The following is an 18,850-nucleotide window of genomic DNA, read 5'->3' as shown; positions in this document are numbered from 1 at the left end:
AGCTGAAAGACAATGGTAAAATGCCTTCAAATTCTGAAAGAAAATTATTTTCAACCTGGAAATCCATACCTGGCCAAATTATTAATGAAATGTGATGACCCAGTCAACATGAGGGGGTCTCAAGAAATGTGCCTTTTATGCACCCATTCTCAGGCAGCTACTTAAGGATATGTATGCTCTATTAAACCAAGAAAAAGGAAGTCAAAGAAATCAGTAGATTAGGTATCCAGCCTAATAGGTAGGCAAAGGAACATCCCAGGACAATAGCTCTGCAGAGCAACAACCAGTCCAGACTTGTGCAGGAGGACAGAAGGCATTTAGTCAGTTTTTTTCTATGTAGTAAAAGAAAACCTCAAAATCTCAGTGGCTTACACAAACAAATTATTTCTCACGTTCATGGGTCTACATATTGGCTACAGTTCAGTTGATATAGCTGGGTTCAGCTGGGCTTGGCTCTAGACTGAAGTTTGGGTTCAAGTCTTCTCATGTTTTCTCATTCTCCTTGAACCAACCGTTACCCAAGCCACGTTATTTTCATGACGAATTGTAGAAGAGCTCAAAAAGCAAGCCAGATGACACAAGTACATTGAAATCTTCTGCTCCTCTCATGTCTATTAACATTCTTGAGCCAAAGCAAGTCATAGGGCCAAGCTCAACATCAATGGGGTAGGAAAATGTACTCCCCATACTCTAGTGGAAGATACTGCAAAGTCATGTGGCATAAAGCATGGGTGTATAATTCAGTAAAAGGAAGGAAGTGAAGAACTGGGAAAATAGTCCAGTCTAACCCATAAAGCTCCAGGAGAAATGTCTCCAAGAAAAAAATAAAGGGACTGATAGAAGACTTGACATGTCTGTGTGGAAAAGAGTATTTCCAAGAGTTTTACAATTCCTTAGGAGAGAGATAATGATAGAGAATATAGAAAAGTAAGCAAATAAAAAACAGGCTATTATTGATTCTAGGGAAAGCAAAAGTTCATACAAGCAAATTAATCATGGTACATAAGTGATACATACATGACTCAGGCATAAAGTCCAACTAAATATTTATATAACTAAAATTTGTATATGACCACTCTTTTTCATGGATTCCAAGATGCACAAGCTATCAAAACTGAAATCTGAAAATCTGAAATCAAGATCTGTCACAATTGCTATCAGCCAGGCGATGATCATGACATAGATGCTCTAACCATGTGCAAACATGACTGTTATTCCTATGGCATGATGGGATATGCCACTCCTGAACATGTCGGTCCATAATCCATTGAAGGACCATTTGAGGAAAGAATATAAGTCCAGGTTTTGTCTAAGCAGTTTTCGTTTATATATTCTAGAAAAATCAGGAAAATGCCAGTATCAAAATTTGCAGAATGAATATCGGTTAGAAGAAAATCCCACTGATGATAGTGGATCCCTCTTTTAAAAAATACTATATCACCATTACTCTTGAAAGTATGTAGTATGATTTGTGTTAAAAAAAATAAAAAAAAATGTGGGGTTTGACATCTTTGAGGCAAAAAATGATTCAAAAGAATGAGATTCTGAATGAAAGAAATTTTAGAAATACTTTAACCAGTTTATTTGCTTGTATTTTTTAAAAAGATTTTATTTAGGGGTGCCTGGGTGGCTCAATTGTTAAGCGTCTGCCTTCGGCTCAGGTCATGATCCCAGGGTCCTGGGATCAAGTCCCGCATCGGGCTCCCTGCTCCACGGGAAGCCTGCTTCTCCCTCTCTCACTCCCCCTGCTTGTGTTTCCTCTCTCGCTGTCTCTCTCTGTCAAATAAATAGATAAAATCTTTTTTAAAAAATTTATTTATTTGAGAGAGAGAGAGAGAGCACGAGTGGGGTGGGTGAGGGGAGAGCAGCAGAGGGAGAGGGAGAAGCAAGCTCTCCACTGAGCAGGGAGCTCAGCACAGGGCTCGATGCCAGGACCCTGGGATCATGACATGAGCCAAAGGCAGACGCTTAACTGACTGAACCACCCAGACGCCCCTGTATTTTTCTTTTTATTGCGTGCATGCACAAAAGTATATAGTAAATAATACATCTGAAGTCTAAAGGATCTCTTTCAATAAATATAAAACGAAAATTCTAAGTGATAAGAGAGTAATTATTTTCTTTTTAGTGATATATAAAGGTATATCTTACAGTCAGTGATGTCTTAGATTCAGTGAAATATGGCATATTGGATTAATAAAGGGGGACACATTGGTGACTTCGGTGGTGTGAGTGATAAATATTCATACTAGGAAGCCAATAGTCTAAAATTAAAAAATCAAGAAATCACAAGGTAAACATTATACTGAAAGAACACACTGCCGAGGATTAAATCCCAACTCTGCCATTTGCTAACCATGTGACCTTACAAAATTACCTAACCGCTCTGTGACTCAATTTTTCTCATCCCTAAAATGGGAATAGAAATAGTACCTATAATATAAGATGATTATGAAGACGAAACAATGCATGAAAAGCACTTAAGATAGAGCCTGACACTCTATTGTAAACACTCAATAAATGTTAGCTAAAAATGTTGTTTATCTAAATATGTGGAAGTCAATACCAAAAAGAAACAGCTGAAATGGTTTGGAGAGTGGGATCTGGGTTCTGGGGATAGAAAGGGGTAGAGAAGGGGCACCTGGGTGGCTCAGTTAAGCGGTTAAGCGTCTGCCTTGAGCTGAGGTCATGATCCCAGGGTTCTGGGATGGAGCCCGCATCAGCGGCTCCCTCTGCTTGCCACTCCCCTTGCTTGTGCTCTCTCTCCCTTTCTGTCAAATAAATAAGTAAAATATTTTTTAAAATTTTTTAAAAAGAAAGGGATAGAGAAGAGGATGTTCTTCATTATAAGTCTTATCATTATAAGTCTTGATATTTTATAATTATGTGCATTTTAATTTGATAAAATAATTATTTAAAATATACATGTAAAGGGGTGCCTGGGTGGCTCAGTCATTAAGCGTCAGCCTTCGGCTCAGGTCATGATCCCAGGGTCCTGGGACCGAGCCTCGCATCGGGCTTCCTGCTCAGCGGGAAGCCTGCTTCTCCCTCTCCCACTCCCCCTGCTTGTGTTCCCTCTCTCGCTGTGTCTCTGTCTGTCAAATAAATAAAGTCTTTAAAATATATATATATTAAAATAAATAAAATCTTAATACACACACACACACACACACACAGGTAAGTGGATCATAGGCCTAAATGTAAAATGCAAAACTATAAAACTCCTAGAAGATAACATAGGAGAAAATCTAGGTGACGTTGGGTTTGGCAGTGACTGTTTAGAAACATCAAAAGCACAATCCATGAAAGAAACAATGGATAAGTTGGACCTTATTAAAATTAGAAACTTCTGCAAAAGACACTGTTAAAAGAATGAAAGGACAAGCCATGCAGCCTGGGAGAAAATATTTGCGAAACACATATCTAATGAAGGACTAGTATCTAAAATATACAAAGAATCCTTAAAACGCAACAATAAGAGAACAAACAACCTGATTTAAAAATAGGCAAAAACTCTGTCCTGGGGGCCTGGGGAAGAGGCTGGCCTTGGGAGGAGCTATGGAGGCATCACCTCTTTCTGCGGCTTCCCCCCACCTTCCCAAAGGGCCCGGTGGCTGCCCAGCTGCCCCTGCCCTGCTGGGGGTCTCAGCCTACCACTGACACTTCTGCAAAATAAAGCATATGTGTTTGAAGTTGGAAGGGAGGAAGGAAGAGCAGGAGAGGAGGGAAGGGGAGAAAGGGAAGAAGGGAGGAAGGGAAGGAAGGAAGGAAGGAAGGAAGGAAGGAAGGAAGGGAGTGGGAGGGAAAAAAAGAAGAAGAGGAAGGAAGGAAGGGGAAGGAAGAAAAAGAAAGGAAAGAAGGGAGAGAGAGAAGAAAGAAGGAAAGAAAGAAAAGAGAAGGAAGGAAGGAAAAAGAAAAAGGAAGGAAGGAAAGGAGAGGAGAAGAAAGGAAAGGAAAAAAAAAAAGAAAAATCTGAACAGACACCTCACCAAAGAAAATAGCAAATAAGCATACAAAAAGATGCTCCATATCATGTTACCAGGGAATTGGGGAATTGTAAACTAAAACAACGAGATACCACTACACATGTCCTAGAATGACTAAAACGAAAAACACTGGGGACACCTGGGTGGCTCAGTCAGTTAAGCATCAGCCTTTGGCTCAGGTCATGATCCCAGGGTCCTGGCCCCGCATCGGACTCCCTGCTCAGTAGGCTCCTCTGCCCCTGCTCATGTTCTCTCTCTCGCTCACTCTCTCTCTCAAATAAATAAATAGAATTTTTTAAAAAAATTATTAATGGGGCACCTGGGTGGTTCAGTCGGTTAAGCATCTGCCTTCAGCTCAAGTCATGAGTCCTAGGATCGAGCCCCACGTCAGGCTCCCTGCTCAGCAGAGAGCCTGCTTCTCCCTCTGCCCCTCACCCTGTTCATGCTCTCTCTCTCTCAAATAAATAAATAAAATCTTAAAAAATGAATAAATAAAATAAAATAAATTAAAAATAAAATTATTTTAAAATAAAACCAAAACCACTGAAAACAACTCACTAAGACATCTGGGGTACCTGATACCTCCTGCTATTTAGGTTTTACCAGCATTTTGTCATAATTATAGTGGACTTGTGTGATGTCTTACATGAGGCTAAGAAGATCAAAGTCCCTGTGGACTAAATTGTGGCACAAAGGCCGAGAGTTAACATGGTCATGAAGCAAAATGGCGAAGGTGTATCTCTGCCCTTGCCAGATTAAACAAAGCTACCTTTGGCTTTCTTTGCTCGTTGAAATAGAGAAAAAACATTTACAAGTTAATAACTTCACTACAGGTGGCAGAGGCTCTGTTGTTTTGCTCTAGTAAAGAAACCATATCAGGAACATGGTACGATTGGAGTCATCACCTGTCTTAACCTTTCAATAACCCACTGCCATTCTCCAAGCACCATCTGACTTCTGCACAAGCCAGACAGGTGAGTTAAGAGGGTAAGTAACAGCAATCGCCACCTCTGAATTTTCAGGTCTTTGATGGGTGTCCGAGTCTTAACATTTCCCCCAGCAATGCAGTATTGGCTTTTGTTTATAATTTTGATAGGAAGTAAGCTGTGGGGCTTCCACTTAGCCCTTTCTACCATAATAGCCATATTTCATGGGTTAGAGTGACATATTCTGCCACTTGCTGAATATGCCTAATCTAACTATCCACTATGGAACTAGAAAAACCATGGGTTTAAAAATGGGCTTGGGCGCCTGGGTGGCTCAGTTGGTTAAGCGACTGCCTTCGGCTCGGGTCATGATCCTGGAGTCCCTGGATAGAGTCCTGCATCGGGCTCCCTGCTCGGCGGGGAGTCTGCTTCTCCCTCTGACCCTCCCCCCTCTCATGTGCTCTCTCTCTCTCATTCTCTCTGTCTCAAATAAATAAATAAAATCTTTAAAAAAAATAAAATAAAATAAATAAATAAATAAATAAAAATAAAAATGGGCTTAAGGACAGGACTGGCAGTGAGGTAGATTAGAATCAAAAGTCAGTTTTTCACTTGACTCCATAAGCCTCCACTCTGAGTGGGGGATCACTGTGCCAACTACAACTCCAATTAGCATTAAGCCAGTGTCAATAGTTCCCAAGGGCACAGTTATTCTCTTAGTTTCCTAGGTCTGCCATAACAAGTACCACAACTGGGTGACTAAAACAACAGAAATGTATTCTTTCATGGTTCTGGAAGACAGAAGTCCAAAGTCAAGGTGTTGGCAGAGTTGGTTCCTTCTGGAGGCTCTGAGAATCTTTTCCATGCCTCTCTCCTAGCCTCTAGTGGTTACCAGTAGTCCTTGGCATTCCCTGGCTTGCAGTGTATCACTCCAATCTCTGCCTCCATCCTCACTTGATCTTGCTGTTTGTCTCTATGTCCAAATGTCTTTTTATAAGGACATAGTCATTGGATTAGGACCCACACTAATCCAGTATGACCTTATCTTAGCTTGATTACATCTGCAAAGAACCCATTTCCAAGTAAGGTCACTTATTACACAGGTACCTGGGGAAAGGGCTCCCCGACATATCTTTTTGGAGGACACAATTCAGCCATAACAGTTATCCTGGGACATGACTATAGGTCCCATTGGGGAAGCCTATTAGGAATATATCAACAGATATTTATACATCTTCCTTAAGTGTACCTACCTTCACTTCATTCAAGGAACCAACCCAGGCCTGGAAATTGGGTGAGAGACCATAACTCTTATCTTGTCTTAAGTTGGCCTTCTGTTCACCAGTTCCAAAGGATTCTTGGTTTTATGAATCAGGATCTTAGTGAAATGCCCATATTCTTCAGTCCCATCTGCAGTGTCTTCCCCTAACATCCCTGGCCTACAGAAACCAGTTACTATGCACTTTCCAAAGATGTTGTTACTCTCTCACAAATATGTTTCTCAGTGGCTTAGTGAAGAGAACGTCATCTGGACCCTCTCAAGGAATGGCGTTGATTGTGAATGAATCACACCTTCCTAGAAGGAAAGGTTTATAAACCAACATTCGCATCTCCATAAGTGTTTGGATTCTTTCGGCTACATTATACCAAAGTATTCTTCATTTAACAAAACATACATCTACTCTATGACCCAACAATTCCATTTCAAGAGAAATGAAAACATATATCCACAAAAAAAAAAAAAAAGACTTGCACATAAATGTTCATAGCAGCACTATTCATACTAGAACAAAACTAGAAATAGCCCATATGTCCATCAAAAGAGAATGGCTAAACAAACTGCATATTAAATTAGTTTTACATTACAGTGTAAAAAATAACCCCAAACTTAGCAGCTTAAAACAACATTCTTTGCTGTGCAGAAGCTTTTTATCTTGATGAAGTCCCAAAAGTTCATTTTCCCTTTTGTTTCACTTGCCTTTGGAGATGTATCTTGAAAGAAGTTGCTGTGGCCGATGTCGAAGAGGTTACTGCCTATGTTCTCCTCTAGGATTTTGATGGATTCCTGTCTCACATTGATGAGTTTATCTTTGTGTGGGGGTGTTAGAGAATGGTCGAGTTTCATTCTTCTATATATAGCTGTCCAATTTTCCCAGCACCATTTATTGAAGAGACTTGTCTTTTTTCCATTGCATATTTTTTCCTGCTTTGTTGAAGATTATTTGACCATAGAGTTGAGGGTCCATATCTGGGCTCTCTATTCTGTTCCATTGGTCTATACGTCTGTTTTTGTGCCAGTACCAAGCTGTCTTGGTGATCACGGCTTTGTAATATAGCTTGAAATCAGGCAACATGAGGCCCATGCTTTTGTTTTTCTTTTTCAACATTTCCTTGGCAATTCGGGGTCTTTTCTGATTCCATATAAATTTTAGGATTGTTTGTTCCAGCACTTTGAAAAATATCATTGGCATTTTGATCAGGATGGTGTTGAAGGTATAGATTGCTCTGGGCAGCATAGACATTTTAACAATGTTTATTCTTCCAATCCATGAGCATGGAATGTTTTTCCATCTTTTTGTGCCTTCTTCAATTTCTTTCATGAGTGTTCTGTAGTTCCTAGAGTATAGATCCTTTACCTCTTTGGTTAGGTTTATTCCGAGGTATCTTATGGTTTTTGGTGTTATTGTAAATGGAATCAATTCTCTAATTTCTCTTTCTACATTTGCATTGTTAGTGTATAAGGAAGCAACTGATTTCTGTGCATTGATTTTGTATCCTGCCACATTACTGAATTGCTGTATGAGTTCTAGTAATTTGGGGGTGGAGTCTTTTGGATTTTCCACATGAAGTATCATGTCATCTGCGAAGAGAGAGAGTTTGAACTTTTGGGACTTCATCAAGATAAAAAGCTTCTGCACAGCAAAGGAAACAGTCAACAAAACAAAGAGGCAACCCACAGAATGGGAGAAGATATTTGCAAATGACATTACAGACAAAGGGCTGATATCCAAGATCTATAAAGAACTTCTCAAACTCAACACCCAAAAAACAAATAATCAAGTCAAAAAATGGGCAGAAGACATGAACAGACACTTCTCCAAGGAAGACATACAAATGGCTAACAGACACATGAAAAAGTGTTCATCATCATTAGCCATCAGGGAAATTCAAATCAAAACCGCATTGAGATACCACCTTACACCAGTTAGAATGGCAAAAATTGACAAGGCAAGAAACAACAAATGTTGGAAAGGTTGTGGAGAAAGGGGAACCCTCTTACACTGTTGGTGGGAATGCAAGTTGGTACAGCCACTTTGGAAAACAGTGTGGAGGTTCCTCAAAAAATTAAAAACAGAGCTACCCTATGACCCAGCAATTGCACTACTGGGTATTTATCCCAAAGACACAGATGTAGTGAAAAGAAGGGCCATATGCACCCCAATGTTCATAGCAGCAATGTCCACAATAGCCAAACCGTGGAAAGAGCCGAGATGCCCTTCAACGGACAAATGGATAAAGAAGATGTGGTCCATATATACAATGGACTATTACTCAGCCATCAGAAAGGATGAATACCCAACTTTTACATCAACATGGATGACTGGAGGAGATTATGCTAAGTGAAATAAGTCAAGCAGAGAAAGTCAATTATCATATGGTTTCACTTATTTGTGGAACATAAGGAATAGAGGACATTAGGAGAAGGAAGGGAAAAATGAAGGGGGGGAATCGGAGGGGAAAATGAACCATGAGAGACTATGGACTCTGAGAAACCAACTGAGGGTTTTAGAGGGGAGGGGGGTCAGGGGATGGGTTAGCCCAGTGATGGGTATTAAGGAGGGCATGTATTGCATGGAGTACTGGGTGTTATATGAAAACAATGAATCATGGAACACTACATCAAAAACTAATGATGTACTGTATGGTGACTAACACAACATAATAAAATTAAATTAAAGAAAAAGAAAAAGAGACAACCACAGTGATAGGAAAAAAAAAAACATTCCCTCATTAGCTCACAATTCTGTAGCTCACAATTCACTCATTAGCTCACAGTTCAGAGTAGGGCACAGTTCTCATCTGCTCAGGATTTCAGGATGTCAGCCAGGTTGCATTTCCTTTTGGAGGCTCTGAGGAAAAATCCACTCCCCAGTTTATTCAATTCGTAGCAGAATTCAATTCCTTGTAGTTGTAGGACTGAGGTCCTGTCTTCTTACTGGCTGTCAGCTAGAAGTCACTCTCAGCTCCTAGAGGTCACCCACATTTGCCATGTGGCCCCTCCATTTGGCTATGAAGACTCTTCCTCCTGTTGAGTGATGTTTCAGATCTCTCTGACTTCACTGTTTTCTGACCTCTTAACCCAAATATAAAGGGTTCAATGTCATTAGGTCAGATCCACCCAGATAATTCCCCTTTTTAACAGTCAATAGTGTCATATGATATAACCTAATTATGGAAGTGATATCTCATCATAGTCATAGTACTGGGAATTACACAGGGCATGTACACCAAGAGGTAGGAATTTGGGGAGACATCTTAGAATTCTGCTTACACAAGTATGTTCATTCGATGAATTACTATTCAGCAATAAAAAAATGCAGTGAACTATTGATACACACAACATAGGTGAATCTCAAAAACTTTTTGTTGAGTAAAAGAAGGCTTACACAAAGTACTCAAAGGAATTAAAGAACAGGCAACATTAATCTCTAGTGGAAAAAGAATCAGAAGAATGGTTACTCCCTGTGAGGGAGTGGGAATTGGGATTAATTGGGAAGAGGCATGAAAGAACTTTCTGGGATGATGGTAAGGGGTTGGGTTACATAGGCATGTGTGCGTGTCAAACTCATTGCGTGGTGGGTGCACTTGAGATTTATGCGTTTCACTATATGAAAATTATACCTGAAAATTAACAAATAATATTTTTCTCTACTTAATGATACACAGAAGTGTTAGGAACCAAGTGTATGGATGTCTGTAACTTACTGTGAATGCATCAAAAAATACAATAGATGGAGAGATGGATAGAAGAATGGATAGCTGGGTAGATATAAGCTAAAGTGAATATACTAAAATGTTATTATAGACTCTAGGGAAAAATAACCTCATCTTAAAAAAAAAAAAGGCAACTAGAACTCCCAGTTATGGGGCACCTGGGTGGCTCAGTTGGTTAAGCGTCTGCCTTTGGCTCAGGTCATGATCCCAGGGTCCGGGGATCGAGCCCCGCATTGGGCCCTGCTCAGAGAGGAGTTTGATTCTCCCTCTCCCTTTGCCCCTACCCCCCGCTCATGCTCTCTCTGTGTCTCAAATAAATAAAATCTTAAAAAAAAAAAAAACTCGGGACGCCTGGGTGGCTCAGTTGGTTAAGCGACTGCCTTCGGCTCAGGTCATGATCCTGGAGTCCCGGGATCGAGTCCCGCATCGGGCTCTCTGCTCAGCAGGGAGTCTGCTTCTCCCTCTGACCCTCCCCTATCTCATTCTCTCTCTCAAATAAATAAATAAAAAGAAAAAAAAATCTTAAAAAAAAAAAACCAAACAAAACTCCCAGTTATTAGAACTAACTCATGGAATCCAGGCTCTGGTATGTGCACTCATATTGATCTATTCAGCCTAATTTTAAATTATGTTCCTCCTTCCTGGTCCAGCACCTCAAAATCCATTCTCAGATTTGCCAGATTTTATTGATATAAATTTGAAAAATCTTTTAATTCTTATAGTGGGAAGGCCTTCTTGTGAATTTGACTTCCTATTTGACCATGAGGCATGTTGGGTTCTGATTCTGGCTGTGAGTATGGAGATAATGAAGTCAGTGGGATGGGGCATAAGGAAACTTGGTTTCCTCTTACCAGATAATTCCCATGGGGACATTTTTACATGGTCTTCAAACAAGAGAAAAGTTATCCCATTAGACAGGGAGGAGGTCCTATAGTAGCTGGCTACTTCCATTGGGAGGTTGGGATTGTGACAGAGATCATTAGTTGCCTGCTGTGATAGATGGCTTCTGACATGGCTCTCAGTGATCCTTGTCTTCTGATTTTCATGTCCTTGTATAATCCCCTCTCCTTGAGTGTGGGCAGGACCTAGTAACCTTCTTCTAAGGAATAGAATATGGCAAAAGTGATATGATGTCATTTCCAAGGTTAGTTTATGAAAGACTGACTTCTGTCTTGCTGGCATTTTGTCTGGCTCTTCTTATGTGCTTTCCCTGTTGGAGAGGTCCATATGGCAAGGAACTGAGGGCAATCTCTGGCCAAAATCTGGTAAGGACTGACCCCTTCGGTCCAACATGCCTGGATAAACTGAGTCCTGGTAACAACCATGTGAGTGAGCTTGGAAGCAATCTTTCCTTGGTCAAGCTTTCATTTGAGACTAAAGATTTGGCACCTTGACTGCAACCTTATGAGAGGCCCTGAAGCAGAATACTCAGGTAAGTCACATCCAGATTCTTGATCCACAGAAATTATGAGATAATAAATGTGTGTTGTTTTAAGCTAATAAGTTTGGGGGTAGTTTGTTATGTAGCAGTGGGTAACAATACACCTGCCTAATATCCATTCTCTCCTCAGCAGCATAGACTCTACTGGGGGTAGGGGGATACTAATGTGCTCAGTTAAAATCTTGCCTTTCCTAGTCTCCCATTAAGTTTGATGTAACTGTATGACAGCTCAGGCAAAGAAGTAAGTGGAAGTGTTGAATGGAACTTCTAGAAGGTTCCTTATTAAGGAGATGTCTCACTGAAAGATGCACTTTTTCTTTTCCTTTTTCCTCATTCTTGCTGCCTAGAATATGGATGTGATAGCTGGATCTCCAGCAGCTACCTAAGACATAAGAACCTAAGTTAGAAACCACACTCTAGGAAACAAAAAAAAAGAAGGAATCTGAGTCCTAAGTGCCCATGGAGCAGCCACACAAGCACTGGACTCCTTACTTATAGACTTACCTTAAGTGAAGAAGAAGTAATCTATTATTTGCTTACCTTGTTGTTATTTTGGATTTTCCCTTATGTGCTCCCAACCTAGCCCTAACGCATAGAGGGCTTAGGCCTCTCTTAGCCATCCAAATCCTTTCATCACCATTCCCATCCTGGCATGTCCCTCTTTCAAACCATTCTCTAACTCTCACACAGGAGCAAACGTTGAGTTTGATTTTTACCCTCTCATTCTCTCTCTAAGCTTTCCACACCTCCTCACCATCCTTGAATTCCTCATTCCCTTTATACTGATCCCTGACAGTCCACCAAGTCTATGCTCTTTAGGGATACTTAATTCCAGGTGGCCACTGGTAATAAATTGATGAACTGTTTGCCATTAAATAACACTCCATCTCTGGATTTTTACTGCCTTTGTTCCCAACCAGGAATCACAATTATTCCAAGATTCCAACAGTTCTGAGAGTCTGATGCCCTCAGCCAATCTAGTACCAATTTCTATATCAGAGTCATTAGTTACAAGCAACAGAAACTAACTCCATCTTATTTAAGCAAAAAATATATTTATTAGATATTACATTTATAAAAGATATTAGATATCTCAGAGAATTACTGGAATGACTGGAGGACCAACTATAGAGACATAGAACTAGAAATACTACCCTAAATTAAGCTACATTGTTTTCCCCATGAAAACAGCCTTGCCATCACTGCCCCTTGCACAGCTGATGTAGTTGGCACTGAACCCTCACTGCTGCCAAGAACAAGCTCTGTAGGGGCCTGCTGCACCTAGAACTAGATGTTGCTGCAACCTTTTGCCCCTGTAGAGAATTCTTATGGTCCATGAGTCCTCACTACTACAGATTCCTTAGCTTAGTCTGTGATGAGCGTACATGATTGGCTGAGACGAGGTCAAGTGTCTGAATCTTGGTTGTAAGGGAAGTTTAGAAAACAAGTATCTGGCATCTGTTAGATGGGGAATTCCCCTAGCTTAGAAAGTGGTTTCAGATGCTAGATGCCAAAAAAAAAAAAAAAAAAAAAAAAAGAATGTCAGCTCTTTCCTGCTGTCAGGCCAGAATGCCAAGAAGGACTGGGAAAATCACACTTTCCTAATTTCTCTGGATCTTCCCAAATATCTCCATTTCAGTTATAAGACATTCACTGTCTCCTAATCAATATTCACTTTAGGGGGTGGCAGAAAACTTGACTGTGGACAATCTGCCAAGCGCATGATTATCCTCTTGCTGCAGCCTCTGATTGCCGGTCACAGGCAGATGTTTCCTTACCAGAGTTACAAATTGTCATGCTGTCCCTCATCTAACCTGTTCCCTCTTGATGCACCTTTCTGAGGTTGCAAATGGAGACAGTATACACCAATATTTTACCTTTTTCTACTCAATCCTTTGATGTTGCAACCACAGGGCAAGGGGAAAAATTGACACCAAGTTCTAAGAGACACATGCAGTAGTTTTTCCAGCTACTTTATTATCACCTAACAAGGTCATATCATTTCCAGGCTCAGAATGGAGACATTCTCACTGCATCCCACCCTACATCAACAGGGCCAGTTTCATATTTTAAGATCTGCTCTTTGCATCATTACATACCTTATACCAATTTTTTATTTGAATATCTTTATTTGGAAGTGAAAAATCTAACTTGAACTAGATTAAACATAAAGAAGAATATATTGGATTTAAAAAAAAATCCATTGAAGGACTGAACAACTAATTTGCAAAAAGAGTAAGGATGTCTCAGGAATCACTGGAACTAGGCTCCTAAATTCTAACATGAGACTCTATATCTTTTGCTTCAACTTTTTATTTATTCTTTCTCCACTACAGACCACCTTTTCTCTTGATAGTAGGGAAAGTAGCTGCAAACATTTCCTGAGATTTATATTTATAGCTTTAACCATTCAAAAGAGAATGATTCGTTTCCCAATTAAGAAGTAATGAAGAGGAAGGGTTTGTTGACCCATCGTTGGACAAGTACCCACACCTGGACCAATTATGGCTGAGGGTAGGATTATATAAGAGCAATGATTCCCTGGGTAGCCACGTGGATGGAGGAAACAGTTCCCAAGACAAGAGTTGTGCTGGGCTGACCACACCATAGATGTCCACTATGGCAGCCCTTAGGCAGGACTCTTCCCACGCATAAAAACTTGGATAAGCTTGTCAATGTATGGCGTGGTTGTTAGGATCAAACCTTTTTTTCTTCTTCTCTTTTTAAAAGAAGAGTCAACTCACCTCACCATCTATGTGCCATTCTCTTGTCCAGACAACTGAAACATTCTAAGGATAACATCTCCCATAGACAAATACCCATGTGCCCATCAGACTAGGAGATTCTTTTGTTTTTGTTTTTTAAAGATTTTTTTTATTTATTTATTTATTTATTTATTTATTTATTTATTTGTCAGAAAGAGAGAGCACAAGCAGGGGGAGAGGTAGGCAGAGCAGGCAGAGTAGGCAAAGGGAGAAGCAGGCTCCCCACTGAGCAAGGAGTCGGATGTGGGACTCAATCCCAGAACCCTGGGATCATGACCTGAGCCTAAGGCAGCCACTTAACCAACTGAGCCACCCAGGCGTGCCCAGACTAGGAGATTCTTAAAGAAAGCATCTAGGATTAATTTATTCCCATGTGTCTAGTGCCTCATGAAGTTCTATCATAGATCAGACACTCAAAAAAGATTTCTAGGGGTGCCTGGATGGCTCAGTCGGTTAAGCATCTGCCTTTGGCTCAGGTCATGATCCCAGGGTCCTGGGATCGAGCCCCTCATCAGGCTCCCTGCTCAGTGGAGAGCCTGCTTCTCCCTCTCCCACTCACCCTGCTTGTGTTCCCTCTCTCGCTGTGTCTCTCTCTGTCAAATAAATAAAATCTTTTAAAAAAAAAAGATTTCTAGAACTGGATTAAGATCTTCCCTCATAAAACTAGTGATGTAATGTATGGTGATTAACATAACAATAAAAAATTTGTTTAAAAAAATCTTCCCTCATCATTCTTCAGAGATCCTTGATGGTTGAGCATTTGGGTCCCTGGAAAGGCCTAATGCTAAAAACTGAAAACAAAAATAGAAATTGGTAGTATACTGGGTAGCCTACGGTACCAATGAAAGAAAAGAAAAGAATGGTCAAAAGGGTTGTCCCCATAACAGAGAAATGAACAAGAGACTGCAGGTTCTGATAGACAGGTTGGGAGGACATACAGTTAATGTGTTTGCCTCCAACTCTCCCTGGAGCACAGAGTCATGGCAGAAGAGAATAGGGATTTGGAAGAAGGATGCCTGTGGAGTTGGTAGATAAAAGTGGGGCGGGATGGGGTGGGGAGAGGAGTTCAAAGGTCCTCAAGCAGGACCTGACAATGCACTAACTTTCCACTGATAGATAAACTCCCTTCCTTATTAGAAGTTAGACATGGATGTCTGATCACAGTTAGCTTCCAGTCATGGTTAGACAATGATGACACTGAGGACATTGCTTCAGAGGGTGAGAAGATGAGTTTCCATGGTAGGGAGTAGCCACTACTCCGTGCTCTTCCCCATAGCAGAGAAGGGCTGACAAGGAGTGTACTGGCTTAATAAATCAGCATGGTGGCCACTTTCTGAGCCTAGGTAAGCCTTGCTCAGAGTTCTGAGGTGAGGCTAAGGTCAGAGACTACTTGTAGAAGTGGGAATAAGATGGTGGTACCTGGGAATTCCCAGGCTACCATTCTCCAAGTGACCATAGGCAGAAAAAGTTCTCCAAAACATGGGTCCTTCCTCATCCATTCTCATGGAGTTTCCACGGTCTAGGCTCACAGAGTAAGTTAGTGTCAGAGCAGAAGAAAAAAGTCCCCCCCCCCCCCCCGGTTCCTTTTTGTATACTGCTCCCTCTGTCAGGGGGCGAGGGGGCGGAATCCTCCCACTCTGACACACTTCCACTGTTTTTAGTTCAACTCTTTCTACAGGACCACTCCTTGGGCCCCAGCCTCTTCATCTACTAAAATTAAGAGGTCAGGCTGGGTAATTCTGCTAGGCCTTGATATCCTCTGAAATCTTGAGGGTAGAGGTGATGCTGTGGTGCAAGCATGGGGGTTTATGTCCAGGTTCTATATCCAGGTATCAGGTGTAACAAATCAGAGAAGCCTGACCAGAGTGTGGTCTGGGTCTGTGAGTCACACAGGGCTCAGTCAGTTGGTGAGCAGGAGAAAGGGGGATGGGAGTGAGATGGTGCTGGCAGCAGCAGCCGCGATATATTAAAAAATATTCATTTAGTGCTTACTATGTGCCAGGTGCTATTCAAACACTTTATGTATTTTAATTCATCTAATCATTAAGATAAACCAGTTTACAGGTGAGAAAACTGAGGTATAGAGAGGCTGAATGACTTACTGTAAGTCATAAGTTTGTACGTGGCAGAGTTGAAACCCAGCAACCAGGCTCCAGAATCTGTCATCACTCGTGGAAGTGAAGACATGGTGCTCAGCAAGGGGGTGTCACAGCAAGATGGCTGCAACAGTGTTTTGTGCTAGAGCATCTTTTGTTCTCCAAGAGTGCACGCACTTGTGGGAGGGAGTTTCAGTTAGGATGAGCTCCCCACAAGAGATCTCATCCACTGGACTCTTGAGTATGAGGTCCTTGCGGAGTACAGCCCACTCTCCCTGTTTTCTTCTTCTTTTATGGTGAGTTCTCAGGGAGCCCTCTTTCCTGCCCCCATCTCTCTCTCTCTCTCTCTCTCTCAATCACACACACACACACACACACACTCATTTGCACGCACCATGCAGCCTACCCTCCAAAGTCCCCCCACTTCCACCACCTGGAAGACCTGAACCCAGTAGTGGACAGGGTTCAAAGCATTTTTTTGAGCTGTGTCTGTTTCTATGCCAATCAGCAGATGCAAATGGCTGCCTGCAGAGAAAGGAACCCGAGCCATGGGAAGGTGACCTCCTGCCCTGCTAACCCCGTAACATGCATGTTAAAATAAAATTCCTAATCACCACTACCATAACTTGATTACCTGCAAAGGTGTCAAGCATTCACAGATTATAATTGGTCAGAGATTTTAGCTGCAAGTGTCAGAAGCCCAAACTTAAAGTAGTTTAGACAGAGAGGGGAATTTATTGGTTCAGTGACCAAACTGTAGAAATGACAGGGATGGATCATGGTCTTGGACACAACTGGAACCAGGGCCTCTTTGCCTTCCCTCATATCTCTGCTTGTCCCTGCCTGTGAGCTTCAGTTGCTCTTTTCCTTCAGTTTTGTCACTGGGGAAGGGATAAGGCCCCCTGCAAATTCCTCAGACGAGGGAGGACTTTCTTCCAGCCCAAAGGTTGGCTCAGAGGAAGGAAGTTTCCTGTCCCTGGGGAATGAGGGAATGAAGAAGAGAGGATGATGCCTTTCCAGAGAGTGGGGAATGGGACTCAGGGGATGAGGATTCCATCCCCAGAAGCGAGGGCAGGGATTCCCCAACACACAGCTTAGCTTTCATTAACCCAACAAGCAGATGTGGGAAGACCTGTGATGTGCAGAATGATGTGCTAGGCACTGTGGTAGGGCTGGGAAGTAACAGTTCTGTCCCGAGACCTTGCATTTTATTGCAAGTATTGGGGACATGAGTCACCAAAAGAGAGGGAGCTACTGTGGGACATTCAGCAGAGTCTAGGGGCGTCAGGGAAGGCTTCCAGGAAGCAATCATGTCCACTTCAAAACCAGATGGATAAACAAGAGTCATCCAGGTTTGGGGGTTTGAGGGAAGTAGGGGGCAGTGGAGCGGGGTGTGGAGTGGAATGAACATTCCAGCCAGAAAGGACAACTCTAAACTCCAAGATCAATCAATGTGTGGGGGCTTCAAAGAAAGCCAAGTAAGGGGGAGTCAGGCTGGGGCACTGGCGCTAGAGGACATGGTGAGCGGAATGAGGGCTTGGATTTGACCCCGAGGGCAATGGAGAGCCAATAGGTCTAAGGAGAGCACTTCCGAGTTCTCACTTCTGAGATCCCCTTTTGGGCTCCCTGCAGAGCATGTGTCAGAGGCGAGAGGTACACTTCACAAACCCGTGCGGAGAACTTTTGAAGCAGTTTTGCTGTCAGCTTTAGAAGCTTCTACCTAAAACGTAATTAGACACAACACTTCAAAGAACCCCCCTGGCATGGAGTAGTTACAGAATTGGGGGACAGGTGATCCTTGTGTGAAGCAAAGATCTGGGGGCCCTTGAAGTGGATGACCTGAGGATGGGCATGTTCCCCATAGTGGGGAATCGGGGAAAGGTATTCCCAGGGACCTTCTCTCATCCTGCATGGGCTTTCTCTGGGTCTTCACTCTCGCATCTGTAGGACCTACCAAGATTTGGGTGGAGGAGGCTGGGGGCTGGGTGGGAAAGCTGTCCAATCCACCTCAGGTGAGCTGCAGGGGCAGAAAGCTTCTCTCTTTTGTTCTAGAAAGGATCCTGTGTTGGTTTTCCCACAGTGTGAAGGCCCAAGGCTGAATCTGCTGAGGGTCAGGTCTGTGGCCAGTTCCAGAGTGAGTCTAGGTAGTTTACCTGGTGAAGAAAAGGAGGAGAGGGGATGGGGAGGCTGAGAGAGAGTGTGGAGGTCACTCGGTTACTCCTGATCTCCTGATCCTGACATTCATCACATACACACACTCTGTGCCAAGGGTGCTGGGGACCAAAGGGTCACACTGGGAGGTGATGGGCAGGGAAACTGAGCTGGGGAACTGGGGGAGGGGAGAGGCAGGCTGGGCCCTGAAGGTACAGGGCAGGGTTGTGTGGACAAGTCAGGATAGAGGGATCTGGGCTGCAGCGACCCTCCCCCTCCGCAGCCTGGCCTGGCCTCCACCACAATCCTACTGGCCCCTGGGCACTCCAGCTGTGGGTCTCAGCTCTCCGAAGGCTATTTCTCTCAGCTCTGTTCCTCCTCTGTCTGTCCCTGTCCTTGTCTCTCTGAGACCGCCCCTCTGTGTGTGTGTCTCCCTGTCCCTGCCCTGTTTTGTCTCATCTCTCTCCTGATCTCCATCTCAGTCCTTGTT

The 18,850-nt window shown here is 42.5% G+C and overlaps 1 protein-coding gene across 1 annotated transcript in view; it reads left to right on the top strand.

Annotated features, from left to right (window-relative positions):
• The window catches only part of CLPB (caseinolytic mitochondrial matrix peptidase chaperone subunit B), a 162,215-nt gene extending 156,956 nt beyond the window's left edge, over positions 1-5,259 (top strand). Inside the window, exon 17 of the mRNA XM_034995491.1 lies at positions 4,820-5,259. Within this exon, the coding sequence (XP_034851382.1) occupies positions 4,820-4,900 (81 nt within the window). The 3' untranslated portion in view covers positions 4,901-5,259. The remainder of the gene's footprint in view (positions 1-4,819) is intronic.
• Positions 5,260-18,850: the final 13,591 nt, after the last annotated feature.

Source organism: Mirounga leonina, unplaced genomic scaffold (genome assembly GCF_011800145.1).
Source record: "Mirounga leonina isolate KUSES-001 unplaced genomic scaffold, KU_Mleo_1.0 Mir_92, whole genome shotgun sequence".
Classification (NCBI taxonomy): Eukaryota; Metazoa; Chordata; class Mammalia; order Carnivora; family Phocidae; genus Mirounga; species Mirounga leonina.
This window is presented reverse-complemented; position numbering and strand designations above follow the sequence as displayed.